Here is a 24,202-nt window from a genome sequence, read left to right on the forward strand (position 1 = left end):
GCCTCCCCATCCCAGTCCTGTATCCCCATCCTGGTCCTGCCTCCCCATCCCGGTCCTGCCTCCCCATCCCAGTCCTGTATCCCCATCCTGGTCCTGCCTCCCCATCCCGGTCCTGCCTCCCCATCCCAGTCCTGTATCCCCATCCTGGTCCTGCCTCCCCATCCCGGTCCTGCCTCCCCATCCCAGTCCTGTATCCCCATCCTGGTCCTGCCTCCCCATCCCGGTCCTGCCTCCCCATCCCAGTCCTGTATCCCCATCCTGGTCCTGCCTCCCCATCCCGGTCCTGCCTCCCCATCCCAGTCCTGTATCCCCATCCTGGTCCTGCCTCCCCATCCCGGTCCTGCCTCCCCATCCTGGTCCTGCTTCCCCATCCCCACCCTGTATCCCTGTGGAGTTGCCAAGCCCAGGGCAGCGGGTGCTTTCAGTGCCTCTGCTGCATCATTGTGGTCAATACTTGAGTGTATTTTAAAACACAATGTACCAGGATAATGCAAAATTTATGAGGTAATTGGGTTTTCCCTGCCACCTGCAAAGCATCGAACTAGCAAAAGTGAGAAGTTTCAAAGTTTTCTTGACATAATAAAGCCAAGATTAATTACTCTGATCTGATTGATACTTCATACATTTTGTTTTTCAAGAGATTGCTAGAATTACTCAGTGATCTGAGCTGAAAGAAGTTGAAAGAGGATCTCTGACAGAGAAAATCTGGGGAGTTAGTAAGGCACTGTGTTTGTTTAAGGGGGAAAAAACTCCAGAAAGTCACAATAGGCATGATGACTTTGCTGCTGCTGCTGTGTGTGTGTTTCAGCTGTCACTGACTACTTTTCCTCTTATGGTTTTATGGAGAACATGTGAATCAAGGGCAGCCTCTACCCTTCAAGTCAACATATGTATTTGGCAAACAAGACCAGTGAACTAAGAACACCCTGCTCTTGGCTGTGCTTTGTAAAGATGATTCTATTTTGGAAGGGGGTTTTGAACAAGCTCTGCGATATGCCAGATGCAGAAGCAAACAATTTGAAGTTAAAAGTTTTTGAGATGGAGGCCTTGAGCATGTGTCCTGACATGAGGAGGAAGTGTGAGTGGCCCTGCCCACACTGGAGATGGAGCAGCCAGGTCTTTCCCTCTGTCCCTGCCAGTCAAGATGCCTCCATGGATGCTTCTTGTGATTGTGGTTGGCAGGGCCCCCTTGCACTGAACCAATTTATTCTTACAACATGCAGTTGATAAACTATAACTTGTTTTCTCTGTAGGTGACTTCCCCTGGAAGTGCAAGGGTGAAAGAAAGGGTGGCGATGGGTGAAATCTTACTTATTACTCTTTAGAAAATAACAAAGCCAGTGTTATAGCTTCAGATCAGATCAGATCAGTCACTCAGTCATGTCTGAGTCTTTGCGACCCCATGAATCGCAGCACGCCAGGCCTCCCTGTCCATCACCAACTCCCGGAGTTCACTCAAACTCACTATATGATTGCAGTTTAATATATGCTTCATTAAAGGTATTGGTATAAACCCCAGTACACATTTTTTTTTTTCATCTAATGTAGATTGAAAGTTATACTTAATGCTTTGTTTGTATCTTCCATCAGTTACTGAATCTACCTACTAGTTAGATCTCTCACATTCTTCTTCAGTCTTGCTTTGTTTGTATCTTCCATCAGTTACTGAATCTACCTACTAGTTAGATCTCTCACATTCTTCTTCGGTCTTGTCCTGATGGTGAAAGCGTGGCTTTTCACAGCTCCAGGAGATGATGTTCCAGCAGCCTCTGTGGTTAGAGCAGTGGAACCTCAGTGCCTTGCTGGCCTGTTGACCTTGTGGGGATTGAGTTCCCTGGTCACTTGCTCATCCCTTGTGCACACTGGACACTCCCAGGGAGAGGGATCCCCCTCCCCCCACCTCTCAGCCCCAATCCTGCCCCACCTCATCCAACTCAGCATGCTCACCCTGTCTTTGGAGGAAAGGGGTCAGTTCTTCCGTGTCCTCCTGCTTGCTGTCTTGCTAAATCCAGGGGCCAGTCAAACATCCTTGCAGCATTAGCCTCCATCACTTTCCTTCTTTTCACATGGTTTAATTTACACTGTATTCTTTCCACAGTTGTTTGACTGTTTTCAAAGACAGCATGGAGATACAGGATAGAAAGAATCCTAATTTGAAGGTTAGATTGTTATTTTTAGAATGCAGTCTCCTCAGCCCTGAAATTGATTTCACTTGGTTGTCACTGGTCTTTGTGAAGAGTGGACCTTGCTTAGGATTTATATGTAACCTAGTCAAGTTTGCTTCAATATTGTATTACTTTGAATAAGCTTTGTCAAGGGGGCTTGAATATTTGCTGTAGATTCAGAATTAATGCATCGCCCTTCTCAAGGTACTTCCATTGCCCTTCTGCTGTGATGGGGCTCAAAACTGTGTCAAGTGCCCTCAAATCAGTCTGAAAAATTCTTTCTTAGTTCATAACATTGTGACTTCTCATTAAATGACAGTGACAGTCCTTAAAGGCAAATTATCTTATTTAAATTACGATGGATTTTGCTTTCCTAAATAACGGCACATTTTTAGGACTCTAGTGGCATTTATATGTGTATATATAGGTATTATTTTAGGTGCGTTGAGAAGAATTCTTGACAAGGTACAAAATGGCATCAATTCAAAGGCACTTTTTTCTCCCAAAAAGTAAGGGGAAAAAAAGAAAAATGAGTGTCAGTAGTCTACGCTTGGTTTATATTTACCCATGGGAGCAATTGTTTCCCACATATCTTGCATCATAAACTGAAATTTTGGTGCTAGTACCCTGGTGTGGGGTTCCATCCAGAATGGAGGCAGGTTTTTGCAGGAATGTCATGTGACTGTGAGCTGGGCCCCAGAGAGGCTTTGTGTCAAAACAAACACTCACCTGGTCCAAATGGACTTTGCCTGTTGTTTGTCGGAGATTTTTAGTTAAGAATGGGCTCTGGTGTTCAGATGCTTGGATATGTTGATGTTATGCTGCTTGAGTCTCCTGTGTGCTAGTCCAGGCTCTGCTGTGATGTGAACAGAGCCCTGTCATGGTGGTGGGAGGTGGTCAGAGGGCTGGGCTGGACACGCCTGATGCCGCTGGTATGTGGGGCTGGTGACTGAAAGGTGGGGTGCTTCTCTGGCTCACACAGCACATGTCAGACGGGTTTTCTGTTTTCCTTGTGGAGTTTTGTTGACCTGCTTTTCACGTTAGTCTTTTGATAAACAGGAAGTGCTGCTGCAGGGCTGAGAGGGGGTGTCTGAAGGACTTTTACTGTTAAGCCCATATAGGATTTCATTTTAAAAAGAGGAGAGATGAGGGGTTGGAGAATGTAAGATTACCCAAGATAATCCCACAATCCTTACAGTTTTGGAATTTTAACCAGTATGATTTGGGGTCTTTCAAAATGCTTGTTGGATCTCGAACTGGGTTCACACGTGCAGCTTCTGTGGATGACAGCTTGCTTAAATAGTTGTTTAGAGCAAACACGAAGCTGGAGATGATGTTTGGGTTGGGGGCTTGAGTGTCAGTGATTCCCACTCAGGTTTAGAGAGCCTCTTCTGCAGCCTGGCCCCCAGAGTTCCTGTGTGTGCGGCTCAGCTCCCCGCATCCCGGGCCTGTGAAGAGAGGAGTCGAGTACAAGGTGCTGAGGGGGTGTGTGTGTGTCGTGTCTGGGCTTTACTCCCCACTGTCCAATCATGCCATGCACATCTTGGCCTCCTCGCCTTTGTCTGAAGATGTCCCCCACTTGAGGGGACATAATTCCTTTGTGAAGTGTTCTTTGTTTCTGCTATTTGTTTTTGTAATTCCTGTACCACTTGATTGGCAGTTAATTTTGATACCTAGGAATTGTTAGTGAACTTTCCACAAACCTGTGGTTTGCCTCCCAAAGTTGATTTGACGTCTTGGAGGGCAGGGGCCTCTATAGACCTGGCTGGACCCCTTTATCCTAAAACACAAGCTCGACTTTGAGACTGAGCGTTAAGGTTTTCATTGGCTGGTGGCGTGTCACATGCCATCCTGTCACCTGCAGCTGTTAAACTGGGTAATAAGAGCACAGTGTTTTCAGTCATTAGGAGCCGCTGAATGGATGTTCTTCCATATCCTCGACTGTTCCTGCTGGCAGGAGTCTTCTAGAAACTTGGATGGGCCCGTGGCCTTGCTTCCTGCTTCCTACTCTGGATGGTGCAGAGCGTGGTTCTGCTGCCATCAGGAGGCTCCCTGTGTTTGGAAGGGTGGATGGATCGGCAGCTCAGAAGTCTGCTACTGCCCAGACATATGTCTGTAAACATGTGCTCAGCAGAGGATGTTGTAGGTAGGGGAGGTTAGGTAGTTTTAATTTTGTATGACGAGTTGCTTTCAAGATCAGATTATGGTGGTTGTGAAAATGCTTATCTTCCTTCCACTTTGAAAAGGAGAGCTATTTGGAGTGTGTTCAATTTTTGTGTCTGCTTGAGCAATGTGTGACCCTCAGTGACAACTTACCTCCTTCATTGCTACACACACGGCCTTGAGTGTCTGCAGACAGGAAATGACTGTGCAACATTGGGCCACTGAGTCCATGGGGTCTTTTCACTGCCTTTTCGTTGTTGCTCTTGGTAGACAGGCTACGTGCCCACTGGCTGCCTATGTCATTAAAGCTCTGCCTTTGTGCCTGGGCCACTGTATCTGTGCATCTTCAGTGCTTCACAAACCAGCTTTGCTTCTGTTTTGCTGTCTTCCCGCCCTGTCTGATAAGTTTATAGTGACACATTGTATTGTTGTTTGAGGTAGTCCATTTCATGCTTTAATTACTAGTTGTATAATTAGGTTTTGCCTGAGTTCCCAAACAGCTAATTTGTTTCTTTGCTTCCATGCAGGATTTTTATCGGAGACTTCAGGTATGATGCAGAATATATTGGGTCTGTGCCTGCTGTATTTCCTGTTTTAGTGCTTCAATTGCACTGGTTAGCATTTTGTTTTGTTTCTTTGGGAACACTGTGTACCATATTTTCTTAGAAGTAATACATTGAAGGCACAGTTAACTAAATTTCAAATACCTCATAAAGGAAAACTTTACAAGGACAGCAAACTAACCGTGTATCTAAGGGATTAAGAAATGATACAGCGTTAACCTCTATAATCTGCTCACATACTTCATAAGGTATCTTGAAGCCCTTTCAAATTCCATTTCAAATGACTTTGAAATTGACCAGATGAAGCCAGATAAGTTTGTGAGTCACACTAGGGATTTTCAAGGAAAAATTTTAAGTGCCAACACACTTGGAAACAGATGAGTTAGTAAAGGAATACAAATTGACCTTTGGTATGGAATCACCAGTAACACCGATGAGTTCTGGGGTGTGGGGCTGTGTTTACGCGACTTGGGAGTAGGGACCATTTGCTGCTGTAGCCCTGTGTCTGTTCAGTGCCTGCCATTGAATAGATGCTCCGTGAGTGTGTGGATCAGGTCCTGAGGCTTGATTAGGGTGATTTTGTGAAACATGCACATCTTCAAGACGTTGTCGTGAGTGCCGTGGAGAGACAGGGCGGGAGACAAAATGAGATCGGAGACTGATGCTGTGCTGAGGTGGATGTTAGCAGGAATTGACATTTGGGTGAGCTTTCCATGGAGTTTCCAGGAGGGTACCAACGAGCTACAGCAAGTCTGAGTGACAAGGAGATCCGTGCATTCACTGGCCTGGGTCTCGGTGTTCGTGGTGACTGTGTGCTTTGTCTGTCTGTCACTCTCTTCTCTGCTGAAAATCATCCTAAAAGCTGATGCGTGTTCCTCGCCTGCAAATATGTCCATGGTAATGAGACTCTGAGGGGACTCTGGTCTCTGGCACATCTTTTGAAGATACCATCATAGCTCCCGCCCTGGACCCATGCTGGGAGTGTCCTGGGAGGAGGAGGGTGCTCCACCTCTGGCCTCAGTGGCCCCAGGAAACACTGGGACAGGCCCCTCCACCTCCCGAGTGCCTGCAGTTGGAGCTGCGTTCTGAGCACCAGCACCTGCTGTCCCTTACCTTGGGGCCACCCCTGCGATGTGGTGGTGCTGTAGCCTTCCTCGCCGGACCCTGCGCAGCGAGGGCTATGCCGCATTTGAGTGTAGGGGCCACAGAGTGCGTCTGGATGGCTGCGTGCCCAGGCTTCTAAAAAGGAGACCCCAGGTAGGTGCAAGTTATCTATCAAAACCCACCATTTCCTCACAGTCTCCTCTATTAGTTCACGAGTCATTCTTCTGATTCAGTCCGGTTGGGTACTGCCAGATGTAAGGAATTAATTGTGGATTTTTAAGCAACTTGAGATAACATCTTTAAAGAAAAACTGGGAGGTGGTTTTTGGATTAAGTCATAGGATGGGGGAGTGGAGAGCTGCTTTGGGGTCAAATTTGGTTGGTTTGTTTTAGAATTCTGCACTATTAGAGTTTATCATGTTTCAGGGAGGCTTTCTTTCCGTCAGAGAAATTCCTTTCGGTCTGAGTCAGCCTCTCTTGTTGGCTGGTTGGAGAGTAAATAGGAGAGGGGACATTTTTCTTTTGTGAAGCTGTGTGAGAACCTTGAGGATCTCTTAGGTTGGTTATTTCTTTATAAACAATAGAAAAACATTCAGCATCTTAGTTCACTTTAGAAGATCTCAGTTGTTGCCTGATCTGCACAGGTGCTGTGGGCTGCTGATGCCCCAGGGTGGGTCTCTGCCCTGAGGGGTCTGAGGCCTGGTTTTAATGGTTGTATGTGTGTGCTAAGTCGCTTCAGTTGTGTCCGACTCTTTGCAACCTTATGGACTGTAGCCTGTCAGGTTCCTCTGTCCATAGGATTCTCCAGACAAGAATACTGGAGTGGGTTGCCCTGTCCTCCTCCAGGGGATCTTCCCAACCCAGGGGTCTCTTATGTCTCTTGCATTGGCAGGCTGCGATTCATGGGGTCACATAGAGTCGGACATGACTGAGCGACTGAACTGAACTGAAGCAGGTGTGACCAGCATAAACTCAACTTCTGCCCGGTCTTCCAGGCTAGCGGTGCTGGGGACGCAGCTCTGCGCATGAGCATGAAGGCGTTTCTGCAGGAAATTGGGTTCCTTTACATTGGAAGGGTAGAGTACCTGGAAGGCTTCTTCCCCCACAGCTCAGGCCATCTGGAGTGTCAGCCAGAATAGTCACACTGAGGTACTTGAGCGAGCTCTGAAGTCAGAGGATACAGGATGAAGGGAGCGTTGATCCCAACAAGGTACCCGTGTCCATGGGGTTTCTTTTGGTGGTTAGGGGAGCATAAACCTCTTTGTGGATTCTAGTTTTCTGAGAAAGTCTTGTTGAAATTTCTTTTTTGTCCAATTGGGTTATTTATTATACATATTTTATACATTATTTGTGCAACAGCGTGGTGTTTTGTTTATTGTTTTGTGCTAAAGAGAAGAAGATGATCCCTGCATTTGGGAACTTATCTAGAGATAAAAAATATCACCATGCATGTGCAAGGAAATAGGTGATTATGTGACACATCCGTGGTCTAGATGAACACCTTGGGGTTGGAGGGCATTTCACAGGGGAGGTGGTTACGATCTTGGTCGGGAGAGGTACGGACAGCCTGGGTCACTGGAATCGTGGGGTAAATGCTCTCAGCTGTGTGGAGGGGAAGGAACCAGTGTTTCCTGAGCACCTGCTCTGTCTCGGGCTTGGCTCTGGGTGCCTGGGGTAGGATCCACAGAGAGCCCGGAAAAGCAGGCTTGGAGAGTGTTGAGGGCTTGGCCGAGGATGTTGGGTTTTAGTGTTTAGGATATAGTGAGTCAGTGGAAGTGACTCATCACAGGGCAGGGACATGATGAAATAGGTGTTTTGTGAAGATGAATGTAGTCTCAGGATGTGGAGAGAATTAAGAGAGGAGCCTGGAAGTAGTGAGATGAGTTAGCAGGTGATTCCACTACTGAGAACAAGAGAGGAAGGAAGGGGAAAGGAAGGGATGTGTTCACTTGTTACTTAAGGTGATAAAATTATAAAATTATACATATATGTTTCTTATGGAAAATCAGAAGGGTGGCCAGTTGTGTTTAGCAGTTCTTTCCCGTTGCCTATGGCTGCTGACTCTACTTCAGACTAAAGATGAGATGCTACCTTTCATGGTGTTCTGTGCACAGCATTTAAATTGCTGTACAGTGTTTCATGGGTTATATGTCATCAATTTCTAATTGTTGGGTGTGTAGCTGGTTTCCTATTTTGTACTACTGTTTATTAAAACATCTGATTTTCTATATACGTCTTGACCTTGTAGACAAACATTTTAAATTCCTGGGTCACGTACTGATCACTTCCAGGAAATTTTCCATTTATCAATTTTGTCACGATATGACAGATTTTTCAATTGTCCCAGCTTTTTATTTAAATAAAATTTCTCTCCAGATGCAGGATCTACTCCAGTATCATACATTGCATCTAGATACTAGATAATGTGCATTTCAAAAAAAGAAGTCAGTGCAGTTGTGTTCTTAAGGTCTCATATTCTGGACTTGTCTGGTGTCATTTGACTTGATTTTCTGTCCCTGTATTTTCTGTGGGGAGGTGAGGTTTATGGCTTGATTAGGTTAAGTCAGAGGAGGATGGTACTGCCAGTAGGAATGAAGACAAAATGTTGATTTTAGGGGCAAGGTAAGGGATAAAAGCTTCATAAATTATAATTAAAATAGGACTTGATAAAAATATTGTTTAGTTATCAGTTATTCCCAAATGGACATCCTTTTATTCATTGCATTAAAATTTCCTGGCAAGCAATTAAAACAAGCTCCTTGGGGAACTCAGACAGCTCCCAAAGTCACGTGCAGTGAGAGAGGTTGATGTTTGAATGTCGGGAGAGCTTTGAGATGAAATGATTCTGAGAAAGAGTTTGTATCTGACACTGGCTGTGAATACATATATAACCATCTATGTGATCTGTATGTATGTATTCATGATGATGTTTTTTTAAGATGTAGTAACAAACATCTGTTTAAGAAATGTTCATGGGACTTCCCTGGCGGTCCAGTGGTTAGGACAGCGTGCTTCCACTGCAGGGGGCACGGGTTTGACACCTGGTCAGGGGACTAAGATCCTGCATGCCACATGGCGTGGGAAAGAAAAGAGGTGTTCATGGGGGCATTAGCCCATGAATTTATGAGCTAAAACATAATAACAATAGTACCTAGAAGAAATACAAAGCATTTCAGCCTTGAGAAGTTGTGATTCAGTAGAGCTGAAATTTGGAACTTCTGACTAAGTAGTCAGGTGATGCTGACTGATCTGGGATGGAATCCTACTTAGAGAACCACTGCTTCAACTAGGACAAGGTTCAGACTGTAATATAATACTTAGGTGAGTGGTTTTGCAACCTTGGTTTTTTTAAACAATCGAAACTTTTCTATTAAATATTTTACAGACCTACTCACTATGTGAAACATTAAAAAATGATTCTATTGGGAAGAGATTGGGAGGACGGGCTGTAGGAAGACAATAAACTGTGAAGCTGCTGTTGGAAACCGCCCATCTGGGTCTTAGAAAGGGCCAGGAACCATCGGCAGACCTGCGGCCGTCTTGGCTGACAGCGTTTATTAGTTGTGACTTCTTGGCAGGAGTTTATGCTCTCTGAGTCTTAAGTTTTCTCATCTGAAAATAGGGGTTATAAACCCTCCCATCACGTTAGATAGTGCACACGAATGTAATGCAAATCTCACTCGGGGTTACCACATTCTCATTCTTGCCTTGGCTCTGTCCTAAGCCAACTCTGTGATCTCTGTTAGGTGATTTCCATGGGGTGGAGCAGGAATTGGGGAGCATCCGTGGCTCGGGTGATGTCTTTGCTGTTATGAAAGTAATGTCACAGGTACAGACGTCGATCATGGGCTGATTTCCCATATTACTGGGCTAATGTGCGACTGTAGAGTGATTATGTGCTGATTCTAATAAAGCAGAATGCCAGGCAGTTATTTCCTTGAGGTTGGAGTTCACCTTTGGTTTCAGGCTGCCTTTTTCTTTTTTGATCGACATATTAAATGAAGCCATCCACCCTTCAAGGGAGGCAGCAGGTTTGTGGTTTGCTCTGCTGTGTTGTGGTGGTGAGGTGGTGTCATGAGTGCTGGGTGTGGTTTGGGGTGGAAAAAGGGGGGCAGCAGAGATCGATCAATTGATCTATAGATTTCTATTGAAAATATCTTTAAAAATCTCAGAAAATTCCAAAAGCATAACTTGAATTTGCCATCCACACAGATGACTACACAGTTCTTGCATTGTTTTAGGTATTATACATCATCTAAAGTATACAGGAGGAGGTGGTAGGTTATATACAAATACTACATCATTTTGTACCAGGGATTGAACATCTGTGGATTTTGATGTCCCCATAAGTCTTAGAACCCCATACTGAGGGGGAAATATATCATGTCTATCTTGAACTACCAATGTTCATTAAAAAAAAAACCAAAAAACTTTACAACATACTTAAAGTTTCTTGCTTTTGCTTTAAGTAGATTGGAAGGATACTTAGCAAGATAATCTAGCAAGAGGCATCAATCCTACTGACTTTATATTGCTGTTCTACTGACTTTAAAGAGAATATGCTATTTGTGATGTCATTACCAGTGACTTCATTTGTCTCTGCAACATAACTTTCCTTGGCTCATAGGATGGACACATGCTAACCTTGAAGCCTTGTGTCACCATGCCCATTATTTTAAGGATGTTTTCCAACAATGTCTTTTGGTTTCTGAACATTATAGATGTGGAGAGTCAAGTGGTTCTACCAGGATTCTTATGAAAAAGAGTGGCATCTCCTAGAGAGGTTGTCGTTTCCAACTTTGAACCTGGTCTGTTCCACATTCTCCTCCATATTTCTGTGTGAACAGTTATGTTACTTCCTCTTTTTGTCTGTTTTTTGACTCAGTGTGGAAGATTTAACCCTGTTTCACTACCCTGTGTGTGCTTTGCCTCCCTCTCTTGCAACCACTTCTTGGATTTCTGTCTCTTTCTCTCTCTCTCTCTCACACACACACATACAAATGAGATTGATGTCACATTATTTTCTTTTAAAACTGCTCAGAGCTGAACCATGTAAGATACCTTTATTACTTATTCTTTGACAACTTGTGTGTTTTCTCTGGAATGAACAATTCTGCCCCCCAACCCTCTTTGGTTGGTCTTCTGTGAACTTGCAGCTAATTCCATCCCAGCTTGGCCAGCTGTTAAGTAGCGTCTCATTGCGTTGAGTTGCATGGGGTCCTCTCCCGGCCTCGTCTGACGACAGCTTCCACCATGACCTGCCCTTCCCACCCCTGGTAAGCACCCTGTGCGTTCTCTCATGGGTCTGTCCCCAGCTTCACGTGCCATGATGTCCTCATTCATGGTTAGGTCTCTGTCGGCACACATCTTCTAGGACTCACCTGAGACAGAGAGAGGGTAACTTTTTGGCGACACTTCATCTCTGAAAATGTTGTTTTCTCCCGGCGCTCATGCTTTTCTGATAGTTGGTCGGTGAGGTCTAGAATTCTATGTTGTAGAACATTTCTCTTACGAGTTTTGAAGTCCTTGTGCTGTCATACAGATTTTGGTGTTGCTCTTAAAAAGGTCCAACCCATTCTGATTTCGGATTGCTTTTGCCTTTGTTGTGGTGACTTGTATTTTACTTTGTGGAAGTTCCTTCCTTTCTTCATTCCTTCCTTCTATGCCTCCCTCTTCTGGGATCTGATTCTTCTAAAACCTTACCACCAACCTTTCCCAAATCTTCTCACTGAATGTAATCTTTTTCTCTTCAGAACTCACAAAGCATTTTTTAAACTTACTTATTTTTAAGTGGAGGAAAATTGCTTCACAGTATTGTGAAGCCTCTGCCGTAGATCAACATGAGTCACCTGGAGGTATACATGTTTCCTTTCCTTCTTTAACCTTCACAAATCATTTATATGTCTCATTTTCTTATGACCCATGGTCTGTCTGTTTCTAACGGTTTGCTTTTTTTTTCTTAGCTGATAAATTTTAATTTCTCACAGTAGGTCATGATTGTCAGTGTGTATACTCAATTTTTTTTGGATCAATGTGAATTTTCTAGTCATACGTTTACAAATCTATTCTCCTTTGAAGATTTCACAGGATATAGACCATTACTATACACCGTGATTGAGGCAAGAGTAGGGTACCGTTTCTATTTGCAGATGGTTTTCTTGAAGCTCACGTGGGCGTAAAACATGTAGCACTTGTGTGTCACCACTTGAAAAAGCTCATTACCTTGTTGTATGGTGTGGTGTCTTGAGAGTCCCTTGGACTACAAGGAGATCCAACCAGTCAATCCTAAAGGAAATCAGTCCTGAATATTCATTGGAAGGACTGATGCTGAAGCTGAAACTCCAATACTTTGGCCACCTGATGCAAAGAACTGACTCATTTGAAAGACCCTGATGCTGGGAAAGATTGAAGACAGGAGGAGAAGAGGACAACAGAGGATGAGATGGTTGGGTGGCATCAGCGACTCGATGGACATGAGTTTGAGTGGGCTCCAGGAGTTGGTGATGGACAGGGAGGCCTGATGTACTGTAGTCCATGGGGTCGCAAAGAGTTGGACAGGACTGAGCAACTGAACTGAACTGAACAGTGTGGTGATGCTCTTTGTGGAGTGGTGAGAGATTTCTTGAAGTTTGGGTAGGGATCATTCTTTCATTATGATTTTCCCTCCTCTGTTTCTCTTCCTGTGTCCTGGGATAGAGTGACATCAGCATTCTTTGCAGTTTGCACCTTATCAAATCTCTGTTTTCTTTCTAGCCAATCATAGAACTATCCCCTCCATCTTTTCCCCAGTCATCTTGGGCAAGAAGCAGTGATTCTGTGTGCTGGTTTGTCTCCTGGTTTCTTCTCTGGGCTCTGATCCATCTTGGGGAGTGTTGCCTGGTGGAGACATTTGCTTCTTGCTAGTCCTCTATCCCGGAGAAGGCAATGACACCCCACTCCAACACTCTTGCTTGGAAAATCCCATGGACGGAGAGGCCCGGTGGGCTGCGGTCCATGGGGTTGTGAAGAGTTGGACATGACTGAGCGACCTCCCTTTCACTTTTCACTTTCCTGCATTGGAGAAGGAAATGGCAATCCACTCCAGTGTTCTTGCCTGGAGAATCCCAGGGACAGGGGAGCCTGGTGGGCTGCCATCTATGGGGTCGCACAGAGTCGGACACGACTGAAGCGACTTAGCAGCAGGAGCAGCAGTGGTCCTCTATCTAGCCACTTGTTGTGAACCTTGTCTCTCATTTCTGGATTTTTTTCATAATGTAAACTTATTGTTACTGTTCAGATCTTTGGTTATTTTTATGCATATACTGTAAGTGAAACCTTTTAAAAAAATTGAGTATGTGTCACATTTGTTTTTTAATCCAATGACAAGTCTACTGATTGTAGAATTAATGTTTTTGGCATTTTTAAAAGTGGCTTATCACTGCTTTCTGTTCAGTTGTATGTATAAGTTGCTATAGCCAGGACAGCAATGATTTCTGCTATTAATTATTTCAAACTTCTTAGTGAAAACTACTGTGAAGTGGAATCAACGAGTATGTGCCAGCTTGTTTAGAAAACAAGTTTTTCTCCCGGGTACTTGACCATTCCTTGAAAATACAGCCAGTCCTCTGGGTATTTAGAGAGAATTGTGTGGATGAAGGCTGTCAGTTAACATCTCCTGAGAGAGAGCTCTTCCGAGGAGATGTATTTCTCAGTGGCGAAAAGCATCCTGGTTTTATACTCTTGTGGGAGGAGGTAATTTTCATGTGTGCTGCTCAGATCTGACTTTTTTTAGTGTCCTTTGCTCTGTTAGGATTACTGATGATTCCACTCTGTGTCTTCTCTCCAAGTGGTTGTTTCCATTCAGCACATGGTTCAGAGTGACATTTAGTAAGTACCAGCCTGATGAAAGCCTTGACATGTTGTCGTGGCTACTTGGCATAGCTGACCTCTGAATCAGGACTTCTCTGGAGGCAGGAATCAACAACTGAATCTCAGAATTGGACACACCCTGATCAGACAGTTGGAGGATGATCAGCCAAGTCTGGAGAATATTTCAAGGAGGAGGGAGTGACCAGCAGTGTCAGATTCCGCTGACAGACCACGGAAGATGGGCCCTGAGAACTCGCTAGCGACACGGAGGCTGTTGGTGGCCTCTATGGGCAGTCTTGGCACTTGTGGGGCTATAGGAGAAGAAGAATCCGAGGTGACGGATCTTTAAAAAAGTTTGCTATCAAGAGGATCGAAGTGTGGTAGCTCAAGGACAAAAGTAGGGTCCATAGAAGATTTCATACAATTATTTTCACATCTGCAAAAATACAGTATTAACAACTTTTGAAGACTCTGAGTTGACATCTGAGTGCTATTTTCCATGCTGTTATGGTTTTAAAAAATTAATTTTATTGAAGTATAGTTGATTTACACTGTTGTGTTGATTTCTACTGTATGACTGATTTAGTCATACACATATATACATTCTTTTTTAAAAATACTTTTTTCCATTATGGTTTATCACAGGTACATTGAATATAGTTCCCTGTGCTATATAAGGGGACCTTGTTGTTTATCCATCCGATATATGCTAGTTTGCATCATACTGTTAACAGTTTTTAGGAACTTTAACAGTAAGGCTAGAGATAGACTTTTAACCTTTCTTGGGATGTTCCAGTCAGGAGAAGCTCTTGGGGAAGAGGATGGCTGAGGAGTCTTGAGGGATGGAAGTGGTCAGCCTGGGGGGTAAGTGGGGTTCCAAACATTGGGCACAGTGGGGAGGGGTGCATTTATACAGGACACAGTGCAGGCTGCGAGAGGCGAAGTGGTGTGAAGGAGGCGGGACTGTGGTAGGTTCTCCAGTATCAGTTTAAGAGATTGGGAAATCTTTAGGAGGGAATTTATTTCCAGGGAGTACCTCCAAATGTTATAGAAAAGCAGTAGATTATGATCTCATGTGGAAAGAGTGAGGAGGGTCAAGAAGCTTTAAGAACATGTTTTATAAGCTACATTTTAGAGGTCAGTCTGCTTCTGTGTTGGAGTAGGAAATGGCAACCCACTCCAGTATTCTTGCCTGGGAAATTCCATGGACAGAGGAGCCTGGTGGGCTCCATGGGGTTGCAGACGATTAGACTCAACTGAGCATGCACCCATGCTGCTTTTGTGTGCATAAAAGTGTTTCAGAAATGAAAGCGGATATTCAAGCTGGTTAGGTCATCCTGCTTGGGGGAAGTGGAGGACAGGGTGGACCAGTGATAAATGGCTGGATTTGATGATGAAGGACCACCTTCTCTTTATTCAGCCCCCGGGTTATTCATTCTTCCCCATTTCTCTTGCAGAGTGAATGCCACTTGGGAAGGAAGAGTAGAAGTATAGTTTGTTTCAGGACTTTGTTCTTTAACAGCTCAACAAATCTAGAAATGAAAAATTCTGGAGCCTGGCTGGACTAACAGCAGCGGGTTTCCTAAGAACTCTCTAGGTGACGTGGTTAATATAACCAGGGAATTAGCCGAATAAGGCCCATGTATGAAGGGGATGCCAAGAGAGGGGTGTGTGTGTGTGTGTGTGCGCGCGCGCACATGCGCTTGTGTGTTCTACAAGCTTACTGTCTGTGTTCTGGATGAACAGTTGATTTCAGTACTGAATCTCTCTTTTTAAATTTTTTGGCCGTGTGGCATCTTAGTTCCCCGGCTGAAAGTGCTGAGTCTTAACCTCTGCACCTCCAGGGAATTCCCTGAATTTCCTTTTAAAGAAGTCCAGATAAATGAGGGTGCGTGCAGAGCAACTGTGGAGTGTTGGCATAGTGGTCATGTTTAATAACTTTGAGAACTGGAACCTGAACTGTTTTCTGTGCTGATTAAAAAGTGACAGGGATTGATAATACATGTTCCATTTTAATGATTGCCTTGGAGGGCTTTGGAGTCCCTGGCTTCACCCTTGGAAGGTCTGAGTCAGTAGATATGGGGTAGGGTCCACAGTCTGTGTTTTTATTAATAACTGTCATTAATCTTGTGCCTCCTCCACCCCAGCCTTTCCTCTCAGAAAGAGCTGTACCTGACATCACTGTTTAAGTTGGTAAAATAGAGTGTTAATGTGAATTGAACTTTTTATTAGTAATTCTGTGCTATGGATGATTCAGTAGCTAATGGCAAAGGTTATAGTTTAGTGTATTTTCATTTTTGAATATACAAATGAGAATGATTGTGGAAGTTGAAAAACAGCTATGTTTTTTCCTCATGTCATTTTAGAACTTGGTTTGATGTTATATTCTGGGGTATATATTTTGTGTGTGTATGTGTGGGTGTGCATGTATATATGTGTACATGCATAAGTGTGCACACACACCCAGGTAGAAGTGTGTAACACTTAAAATGAAGTCCTTTGTCTTCTTTCTTCCCCAGCCCCACCCTTCAGGGATAAATATTAAAATGTTGGTGTGTATATCTGGGGACATTTTTCTATGCACACATACGAGCGTATGTAATTTTGTCTTTATAAAACAGACTCAAGCACACACGCTGTTCTGAGCTTGCTTTGTTCACTTGTGGTCTTAACATTCTTCTGCATCAGTATATTTTAGACCTGTTTGTAGTGATTACTTAGAGCCACCAAGGCAGACAGCCTCATTTTCTTCAGATAGGCTGCAACAAGAGTTTTTCAGACACACAGTATGTGTTGCTTGCTTATTAGAATATCTCAATAGATTGGATTGGGGAGATTATTAAGTATTTCATATTGGGCCATGGGAAACTCAGCATACTTCAGAGGAATTACTATTTTGTGTGCCGTGAGTTGTGCTGGTTTCTGCAGCTCCTATCACAATAGTATATCAGTGTCTGAGCCAAAGGGGTGTACATGCATGAGTGACTCCATCATAAAAAAAAGCAAAATGGACTCAAACATAGGGAGCCACCTGAATTTTCAATCAAGTGCCGTATTGTTGATGAGGTCAATTCCTTTTCATGGCAGGAGTTTATCCCAGTTTAAATTGTTGCGTTCCCTTTTGGTGGTGCTAACTTGCTGTATACTCTCATACAGGATCCAAGCTACTGGATACAAGTGCATCGACTGGAACACGGAGATGGAGGAATTCTGGATCTCGATGACATCCTCTGTGATGTGGCAGATGACAAAGACAGAGTGAGTTCAAGTCCAGGGAAGCAGCTCTGGTGCATTTTGTGAAGACTGGGGAGGGTGTGGGTGGAGGGGAGCACTTTCCTTTCTGTTTCAGACACTATTTTAAAGAGCATTTGGGCCACTCATACTGGTTTGTTTGTTTTATCGTAAGTGTCATGAATCTTTGCTTTCCTGAACCCTGGGGACTCAATACTAGGTTTTGGAAATTTTAAAATTGCAGCATTTTAAATGGAAACATTTTAAGACGTTTCCATGCCATTTCCCCCTTATTTTCACCAAACGTAACATCTTTCTTGACAACTCAGGCCTGTCATTATGATCATCGTTTCTGTTTTGATCCTAGTGGCTGGCATTCCCTGGCTACATTCCAGCGTCCTCCCAGTGGGCTTGGCTTCCAGGAAGCCACCCTTTCCTCTGTAGCTCCTCTTTGGGTACTGTCATACTGCAACACCATCTTCACTGTCAGCGCTGAAGCCATGGCCTGGATCCACCTCCTGTCTGTCCTCACTGAGGGAGGGGGCAGAGGAATGACTCAGGGTGTGCTAGGAGTGTGATGGGATGCTGGGCTCTGGCACAGGAATTCACAGATTCCACCCCTCTCAATCCTCCCCTGCCGCCTCCCGCTTTTTTTTTAGGCAGCTGGTTAATATGATTTTATTTCAGTATTTACTGAAGTTTTAAATATAATCACATAAAAACCAAACATTTCAAAAAGTGTGAAGTATTAGAAAGTCAATGAGTGCCATTGATCTTTCCATGCAAACAATCTCTTTTGCTGAGATAAGCAATACCAATTCTGCAGCTGGCAACATGTATAATATGATACTCTACCAGAGTTTAAAAATAGGCTTGATCAAGAGATTGCATGTGATACAACCAAAGTAGTGCAAATTCTTGGTTGGATGAGGTGCTGACTTGAGCAGGCTGTGGCCACGCCCCTCATGTCTGGCAGTGAGATGATGGGGAGGACTGGCCGCCGCATCCTCACCTGGTCATCATGGCCTGTGATAGCTCAGGGTGGGCTCCGCAGTGATGTTACGTCATGGGATCAAGGAAGGTGACTCTCCCAGCTATCACTCCTGTTCCTCCCAGGTGATCATTCCAGCCACCGGCCCCTTGCCTCCTGGGCTGTGGGCTGCTGCGTCTTCTTTACACCTGCATTCCCGACAGTTAGCATGGTACCTGGTTCAGAACCGCTTGATGTCTTATGTGTTTTCTTGGAATCTTAAGGAAAAGGAAAATTTCCAGGTTCCAGATATTGTGTAACGTCAAGGATATTTGATTCACTAGCACCTGCCATAGTGGGGTTTGTACCCTGCAGCTCCTGTGGGCTGGGAGCACCTTGTGTTGAAAATACAGAACTTTCCTGCCCATATGTGATTTGCTGCTGTTTCTCCAGGTGTCCGTTCTTCTCATGAGGCTCCAGGAGCTAGAGGCTCTCAAATCCTTTTGCTGCAATCCACATGAAGAAGCCCCTCTCGAGACTCCAATTTATAATCATTTTATTGTGCAGCTCAGCTCCAGAGCTTAGACAACTACAGAGATTTATGAAGGATTTAAACAGGTGTCCTTTCCCAGTCATAATGCTGCAAAGAGATGAGCTAATGTTGTATTGATCTTTCTTTTTTTTTTTTTTCTCCCAAATCTTCCCACCCTCTCCCACAGAGTCCATAAGACTGTTCTATACATCAGTATGTATATTGATGTATTGATCTTTCAATATTTTTTCTTCTCCCTTCCTCTTCTTTCTTTTCTTTTCTTGGTTGTTTTTCTTCTGTAAGATAATATGGCTTCTTGTGCAGAAAGAGAAAAATACCGGCAAGGACATAGCTACCCATGAGCCCAATGCTGCCTGAACCTCATTACTGATGCTGTTTGAGTGGGCTTTGCTTTTCCTGACACTCTTTTCCTTCAGACACACACACACTTTTTCTCTTAAATAGGAGGGAATGAGTAGTAGCCTGCCTTTTTGGAGTTGCTTATAAACATATTTCCATGTCCACTGATGGTGGCTTTGCTGACAGAACTGCACAGTGTTCTGTTTTAGGGAGTTTTGTGCTGGTTCATTCTTCCTGGTTTGGATTCTTGGATTTCTGTGGAGGAGGCCCTGTGGTCCAGGGTGTGTCCCTGCCCCCAGCAGCAGTGATGATCATGCCTGTTTCTTCACCTGTTTCCTTTCAATTGAAGCATAGTTAATTTACAATTTTGTGTTAGTTTCAGGTGTACAGCAGAGTGATTCAGTTACACTTGTGCATATATTCTTTTCCATTATCAGTTATTACAGGAAATTGCATACTGTTTCTTTTCTGTGTTGAGCACAGATGTAGGTTTCCCCCAAGTTGGTGCCTTTTCACTCTACATTTTGACTTTATGTCCAAGTAAAGAGAGGGAGTAAGAATTGGCTCTGAGATTGCCTCCATGCTGTGTCTCGCCCTGGTGTGTTGTCGGAACCACAGTTGCCATAGGAGCAGGATGGTATAGCACCTGGCAGGTTCACGAAGCACCCCCATCAGCATTCACACTCCAGACACAGTTCACATTCTGAGTCGGTATTGAGACGTAGGTGTTCGGCTATTGGGTTATTGAGACTTATTTTATGGCCCAGTATATGGTCTTTTTGGTGGGTGTTTGGAGAGAGAGGAAGAGAGAGGGAGAGATAAGGAGAGAAAGAGAAGGTGGGGGCAGGGGGAGAGAAAGAAAAAAGAGAGAGGGAGAAAGAGAATAAGGCCAACTGTGATCTAAAACAGTTGCATATTAAAATCATAGGGTACTTAATAAACTGTTTTAGATTTTATATTCTTATGTAAATTTGATGATGCTGAATCTGGATTTTATGGAATCTTTTTTTATGTATCTTTTATAGGTCAAAAAATATATTTTTAACCTGAGAAAGAAATACTTAAAATATAGTAAGAGAAATAAGTTTTCAGACAACTTTATATCATATAGATTAAATTTAGTTTTCAAAAAGAAAAATACCACTGACTAAAATAATTTTTAAATCATTGTTTTATTTGTTCCAAAATATTTAAATGTGTGTGTGTGTGCATGTGTGTTAGTCACTCAGTTGTGTCCAAATCTTTGTGACCCAATGGACTGTAGCCCACCAGTCTCCTCTGTCCATGGGATTCTCCAGACAAGAATACTGGAGCAGGTAGCTATTGCCTTCTGCAGGGGATCTTCCCAACCCAGGGATTGAACTCAGGTCTTGTGCATTGCAGGAAGATTCTTTACCATCTAAGCCATAAGAGAAGTCCAAATATGTGTATGTGTATAATTAATTTCAGTTTTTGAAGGATCATCTTCGTGGACCCACTTTTAAGTTGTAACTAAAAAAATATAACTAATCCAGAATCTCAGCACCACATGAGTGTTGTTGGGTGATTGTTGTATTATTTTGTGTATTATTTTGAGTTCAAAGAAAAGTATTATTTGAAGTGATAAAGTTATTCAAAGTGAGGGATTGTGTGTAGTCAGCTGCATGGCTGTTTTCCATGGTTCTGAAATTTGATTCTGTATAATCACCTTGGAGTGTTTTCAACTTTTTTTGGCAGGTTCTCTGACTAAGAATCTTGCCACTTATTTTGCTTTTAGGTTAGAAAAGCAATCTTCTAAATAATATAATCCTTCTTTAAAAAAAGAAACAGTCCTGCTTTTTGGAACTCCTCTGGGCTCCTGCCTTTTATACCCTCCACCCCTCAAGTGAGCCAACTCATTGGAAAGACCCTGATGCTGGGAAAGTTTGAGGGCAGGAGGAGAAGAGGGTGACAGAGGATGAGATGGCTGGATGACATCACTGAATCAATGCGCATGAGTTTGAGCGAACTCCGGGAGATAGCAAAGGACAGGGAAGCCTGGTGTGCTGTAGTCCATGGGGTTGCAAAGAGATGGACCCAACTCAGTGACTGAGCAACAACTCCTCAAGTGCCCCAGGTGCTGTTTTTGCTCCCAAACTGTGAAGACAAGACTTAATTGGCTTGTCCTCCTGGCAGTCTCCGTAAAAGGGCAAACTCAGAGATACAGATTTTATACCTGGTCATTGAATTTGTAAAATTATGAAAAAATATTTTTAACAGGGAAATTAGGATTAACAGGAAATAATTCAAATGATCACATAAGAAAATGGAAGTATCTATTTAGCTGTAATTTTGGTCACTATCCTTTAGTTATTAAAGTTCAATGCATAGCACCGAGAAGTTTTCATTCAGTGCCCATACGATTCCAATACCAGGGCTTATCCAGATGTATTCAAAATGGTGTGAGTGTGGGTTGTCTTGGGTTCCTGGAGTAGGTTTGATTTCCAAAGACACAGAATATTCTAGAGTTAGGTTGAGCATGAGGATGTGCTGTGTGTGTTCCTCTCTTCTGGACATTGGTTCTTCCAGACAGGGTACAGAGTCAGCCTGCACGTGCTGTTACGCCGGTCTGTTTACTCTCAGAATCTGATTCTCAGTCTTCTCATTGACATCCTGCCAGATTGTGAAAAACCAAAGTGGCTTTCACGCATTCTCTAGCACGGTTGACAGCAGCGGTAACTCGAGCCTTCCTGAACGGTACACATGTTTTGTCTGAATTTCTTCCTGATTTGCTCTCCATTATTTATTATTTACTATCTCTGAGCTTCTCCTAGTTCTCTGTCCCTCCTGTCATTCCCTCTGTAAACTCTAGTAAACTGGGTACATAGATGTCTGGGTAGGAATACTGGGCATTTACTTCTCCCTGCAAGCTGGCACCTTACACTGACTGAAGGGTGGAAATGGACGTTTCAGGCAGACGTGATCAGCACTTAGAGTTGGGGAAGGATGCTTTGTGGGGGAGCAGTCAGCAGGAAGAGAGTCTTTCTCACTCACAGTATTGTCTTCTCCTAAGTCTTCGGTGTTGAAGGTGATTCAAGATGCGGTATCAAGCATTTCCTCTGTCACACTGGGATGTAGTTTTGTTTTGACCAAGGATGATGTCATGTGGTTCTATCTTGGTGATGACCTTGGGAAATATCTTTCATTTATCCATGTCTAGCTCTTTGTAGGAACGTTGGATGGGATAGCAATTTCAACTCTTTGCAGAGTTTGTTTGTTTAGAATGGGGTCCGGGTTGTCGAAGGGCTGGTTGCTGTGGAGCCAGCTGTCTGCTGCTTGTTGGAAAGAAGCCAGGATTCTCTGGGGGACAGTCTGGCTGGCCAGTGTCCTAACGTAGAAGAATATTGAGAAAAAGAAACTTTTAAAATGTATTGGCATTGTGGACAAGCAACCATTTCCACTTGTCAGTGGAAGCTAGCACAGAGACATTTGTGGAATAGACAAGTTAAAACTGCATTTTTGAACCAAAGCCAAGTGCCCCTCCTGCTGTTGAAGAAAGCTTAAGTGGAGAAGTTTTCAAACCAGGGTGCTGAATAATAATAGTAATAATATAATAGTAATAATGAAAAGACAACACATGTAATAATCTCCCTTGAAGGATAAGACTTTTGATATATATTTTTAAAAATTATTCTTAGTTAATTTAACCTATTTATTGACTGAGCACCTGTTGTGTGTCAGACATTGTGCTTAGTGCCATGGTACCTTGTTGAACACACAAGTAGATGTAGTTTCTGCTTTCTTGGGGCTTAGGATCTATTATGAGAGTCAGACTTACTGATAGATAATGATTTTGAAGAAAAGGAACGGTCCTGTGAAATACGTGATTAAAGTCCCCTGACCATGCTCAGGGGGAAACAATACTTAAAAAAAATGTGAGTGAGCTGGAATTTGAAGGATAGCCAGGTGAGAACAAGGAAGTGTTAGGTGTTCAGATTTACATTTGAGAAATATCCCCAGTTGAATGTGTCAAGAATGAATGGGCAAATTTCCCTGATAGTCCACTGGTTAAAATTTTGCGCTTACAAAGCAGTGAGTTATAGGTTCTATCCCTGGGTGGGGAGCTAAGATCCTAGAAACTGGGTGGTTTGGCAAAAAGGTAAAAAAGGAATGAATGAACAGGAGTCATAGTGGAAAGGAATGAATGAACAGGAGGCATAGTGGTCCCAGGGGCCAGTTGGTGGGCTTTGTGGGGGATGGGAGATGGATGGAGGCTGGATCTGGTGGTGAAGTGGGAAGTAGGTACATAGGCAGATCTGAGGTAGCTTAATAGGTAAATTTAATGGTGGGATTATTCCCCAAGGTCAGGAGTGTTGGAGGGGACCCAGGTGGGGGATCAGGATTTAGTCCTGACGTTAGCTGGTTGAGGTGCCCTGGAGGATCAGTTTGTCAGGTGAATATTTGGAACCAAAGCACAGATAAATGTGTGAATCTGATATAAAACTGTTAAAAAATCAGAGTAAAACAGCATTGAAAATATAGTCTAATTTTAATGAAAATAATTATACATCTTTGGAAAGGTTTTAAGGGACCAATTGAAATAGTTATCTCTGAGGGTGGAATAGGTGAATAACTGGAGATTTTGTTACTTTCTTTTTTTCACTTTCTCTGTAGTTCTCCTTCTGCCTAATTCCAATATGAAGAGAGCATTAGTCAGTTCTAAATTTAGGTTGTAATAGGAACATCCTTTTTTTTTTCTTAAAAAAAAAAAAAAAAAACCCAAAAAACAAAACTTGTGTGTGAATTGGCATAGCGATGATTTAAAGACTTTGCTAACTTGAAATTGAAATAATTTGTATAAATAGACTTCATTTAACTAGATGACTTGATTAATTTCCTCCTAAATGGATTTATTTGAGTTAGGTTCTAAATAAGAAAATATTTAAATTAAATGCCAACAGAGCACCAAATGTCTAATTAATTAATTCGAAGGGATTATTTCCCAACATTTAATTATTTCATGAGTACTGGTTCACCCACTGCTCATTAGTTTGTGGGTGGGTGGGTCGGGGAGCACAGGGCCAGGTGTATCCGAGGTGATGGTGGGTGAGGGGAGTTAGCTGAGGGGGACGGAAGCAGTAGGACCTTTGCTGGTGGGGGCTGCCTGTGGAATCATGGCTGGGCAGCCTTCCTGGGGGAGGCTTTGAGGACTTAGCTTGGCTGGGGCCACCGGTGAGTCAGGGGGAGTGGGGGTAAGTTATCATTGTTAACGGTAGGCTGGGGCTGGCTTCCCTGGTCTGCTGCGTGTT

General features: G+C 43.4%; 1 protein-coding gene across 11 annotated transcripts in view; it reads left to right on the top strand.

Annotated features, from left to right (window-relative positions):
* The window catches only part of PARD3 (par-3 family cell polarity regulator), a 581,703-nt gene that overhangs the window by 75,419 nt on the left and 482,082 nt on the right, over positions 1-24,202 (top strand). For 10 of the 11 annotated variants that reach the window (XM_010859873.1, XM_010859878.1, XM_010859876.1 and 7 more), the window contains exon 2: positions 16,999-17,100. In XM_010859873.1, the coding sequence (XP_010858175.1) occupies positions 16,999-17,100 (102 nt within the window). Of the gene's footprint in view, positions 1-1,450; positions 3,098-16,998; positions 17,101-24,202 lie in introns of those variants that run through there. The other variant, XM_010859880.1, reaches the window with a different exon arrangement.

The sequence above is a fragment of the Bison bison genome, unplaced genomic scaffold, assembly GCF_000754665.1.
Source record: "Bison bison bison isolate TAMUID 2011002044 unplaced genomic scaffold, Bison_UMD1.0 scf7180017864461, whole genome shotgun sequence".
Classification (NCBI taxonomy): Eukaryota; Metazoa; Chordata; class Mammalia; order Artiodactyla; family Bovidae; genus Bison; species Bison bison.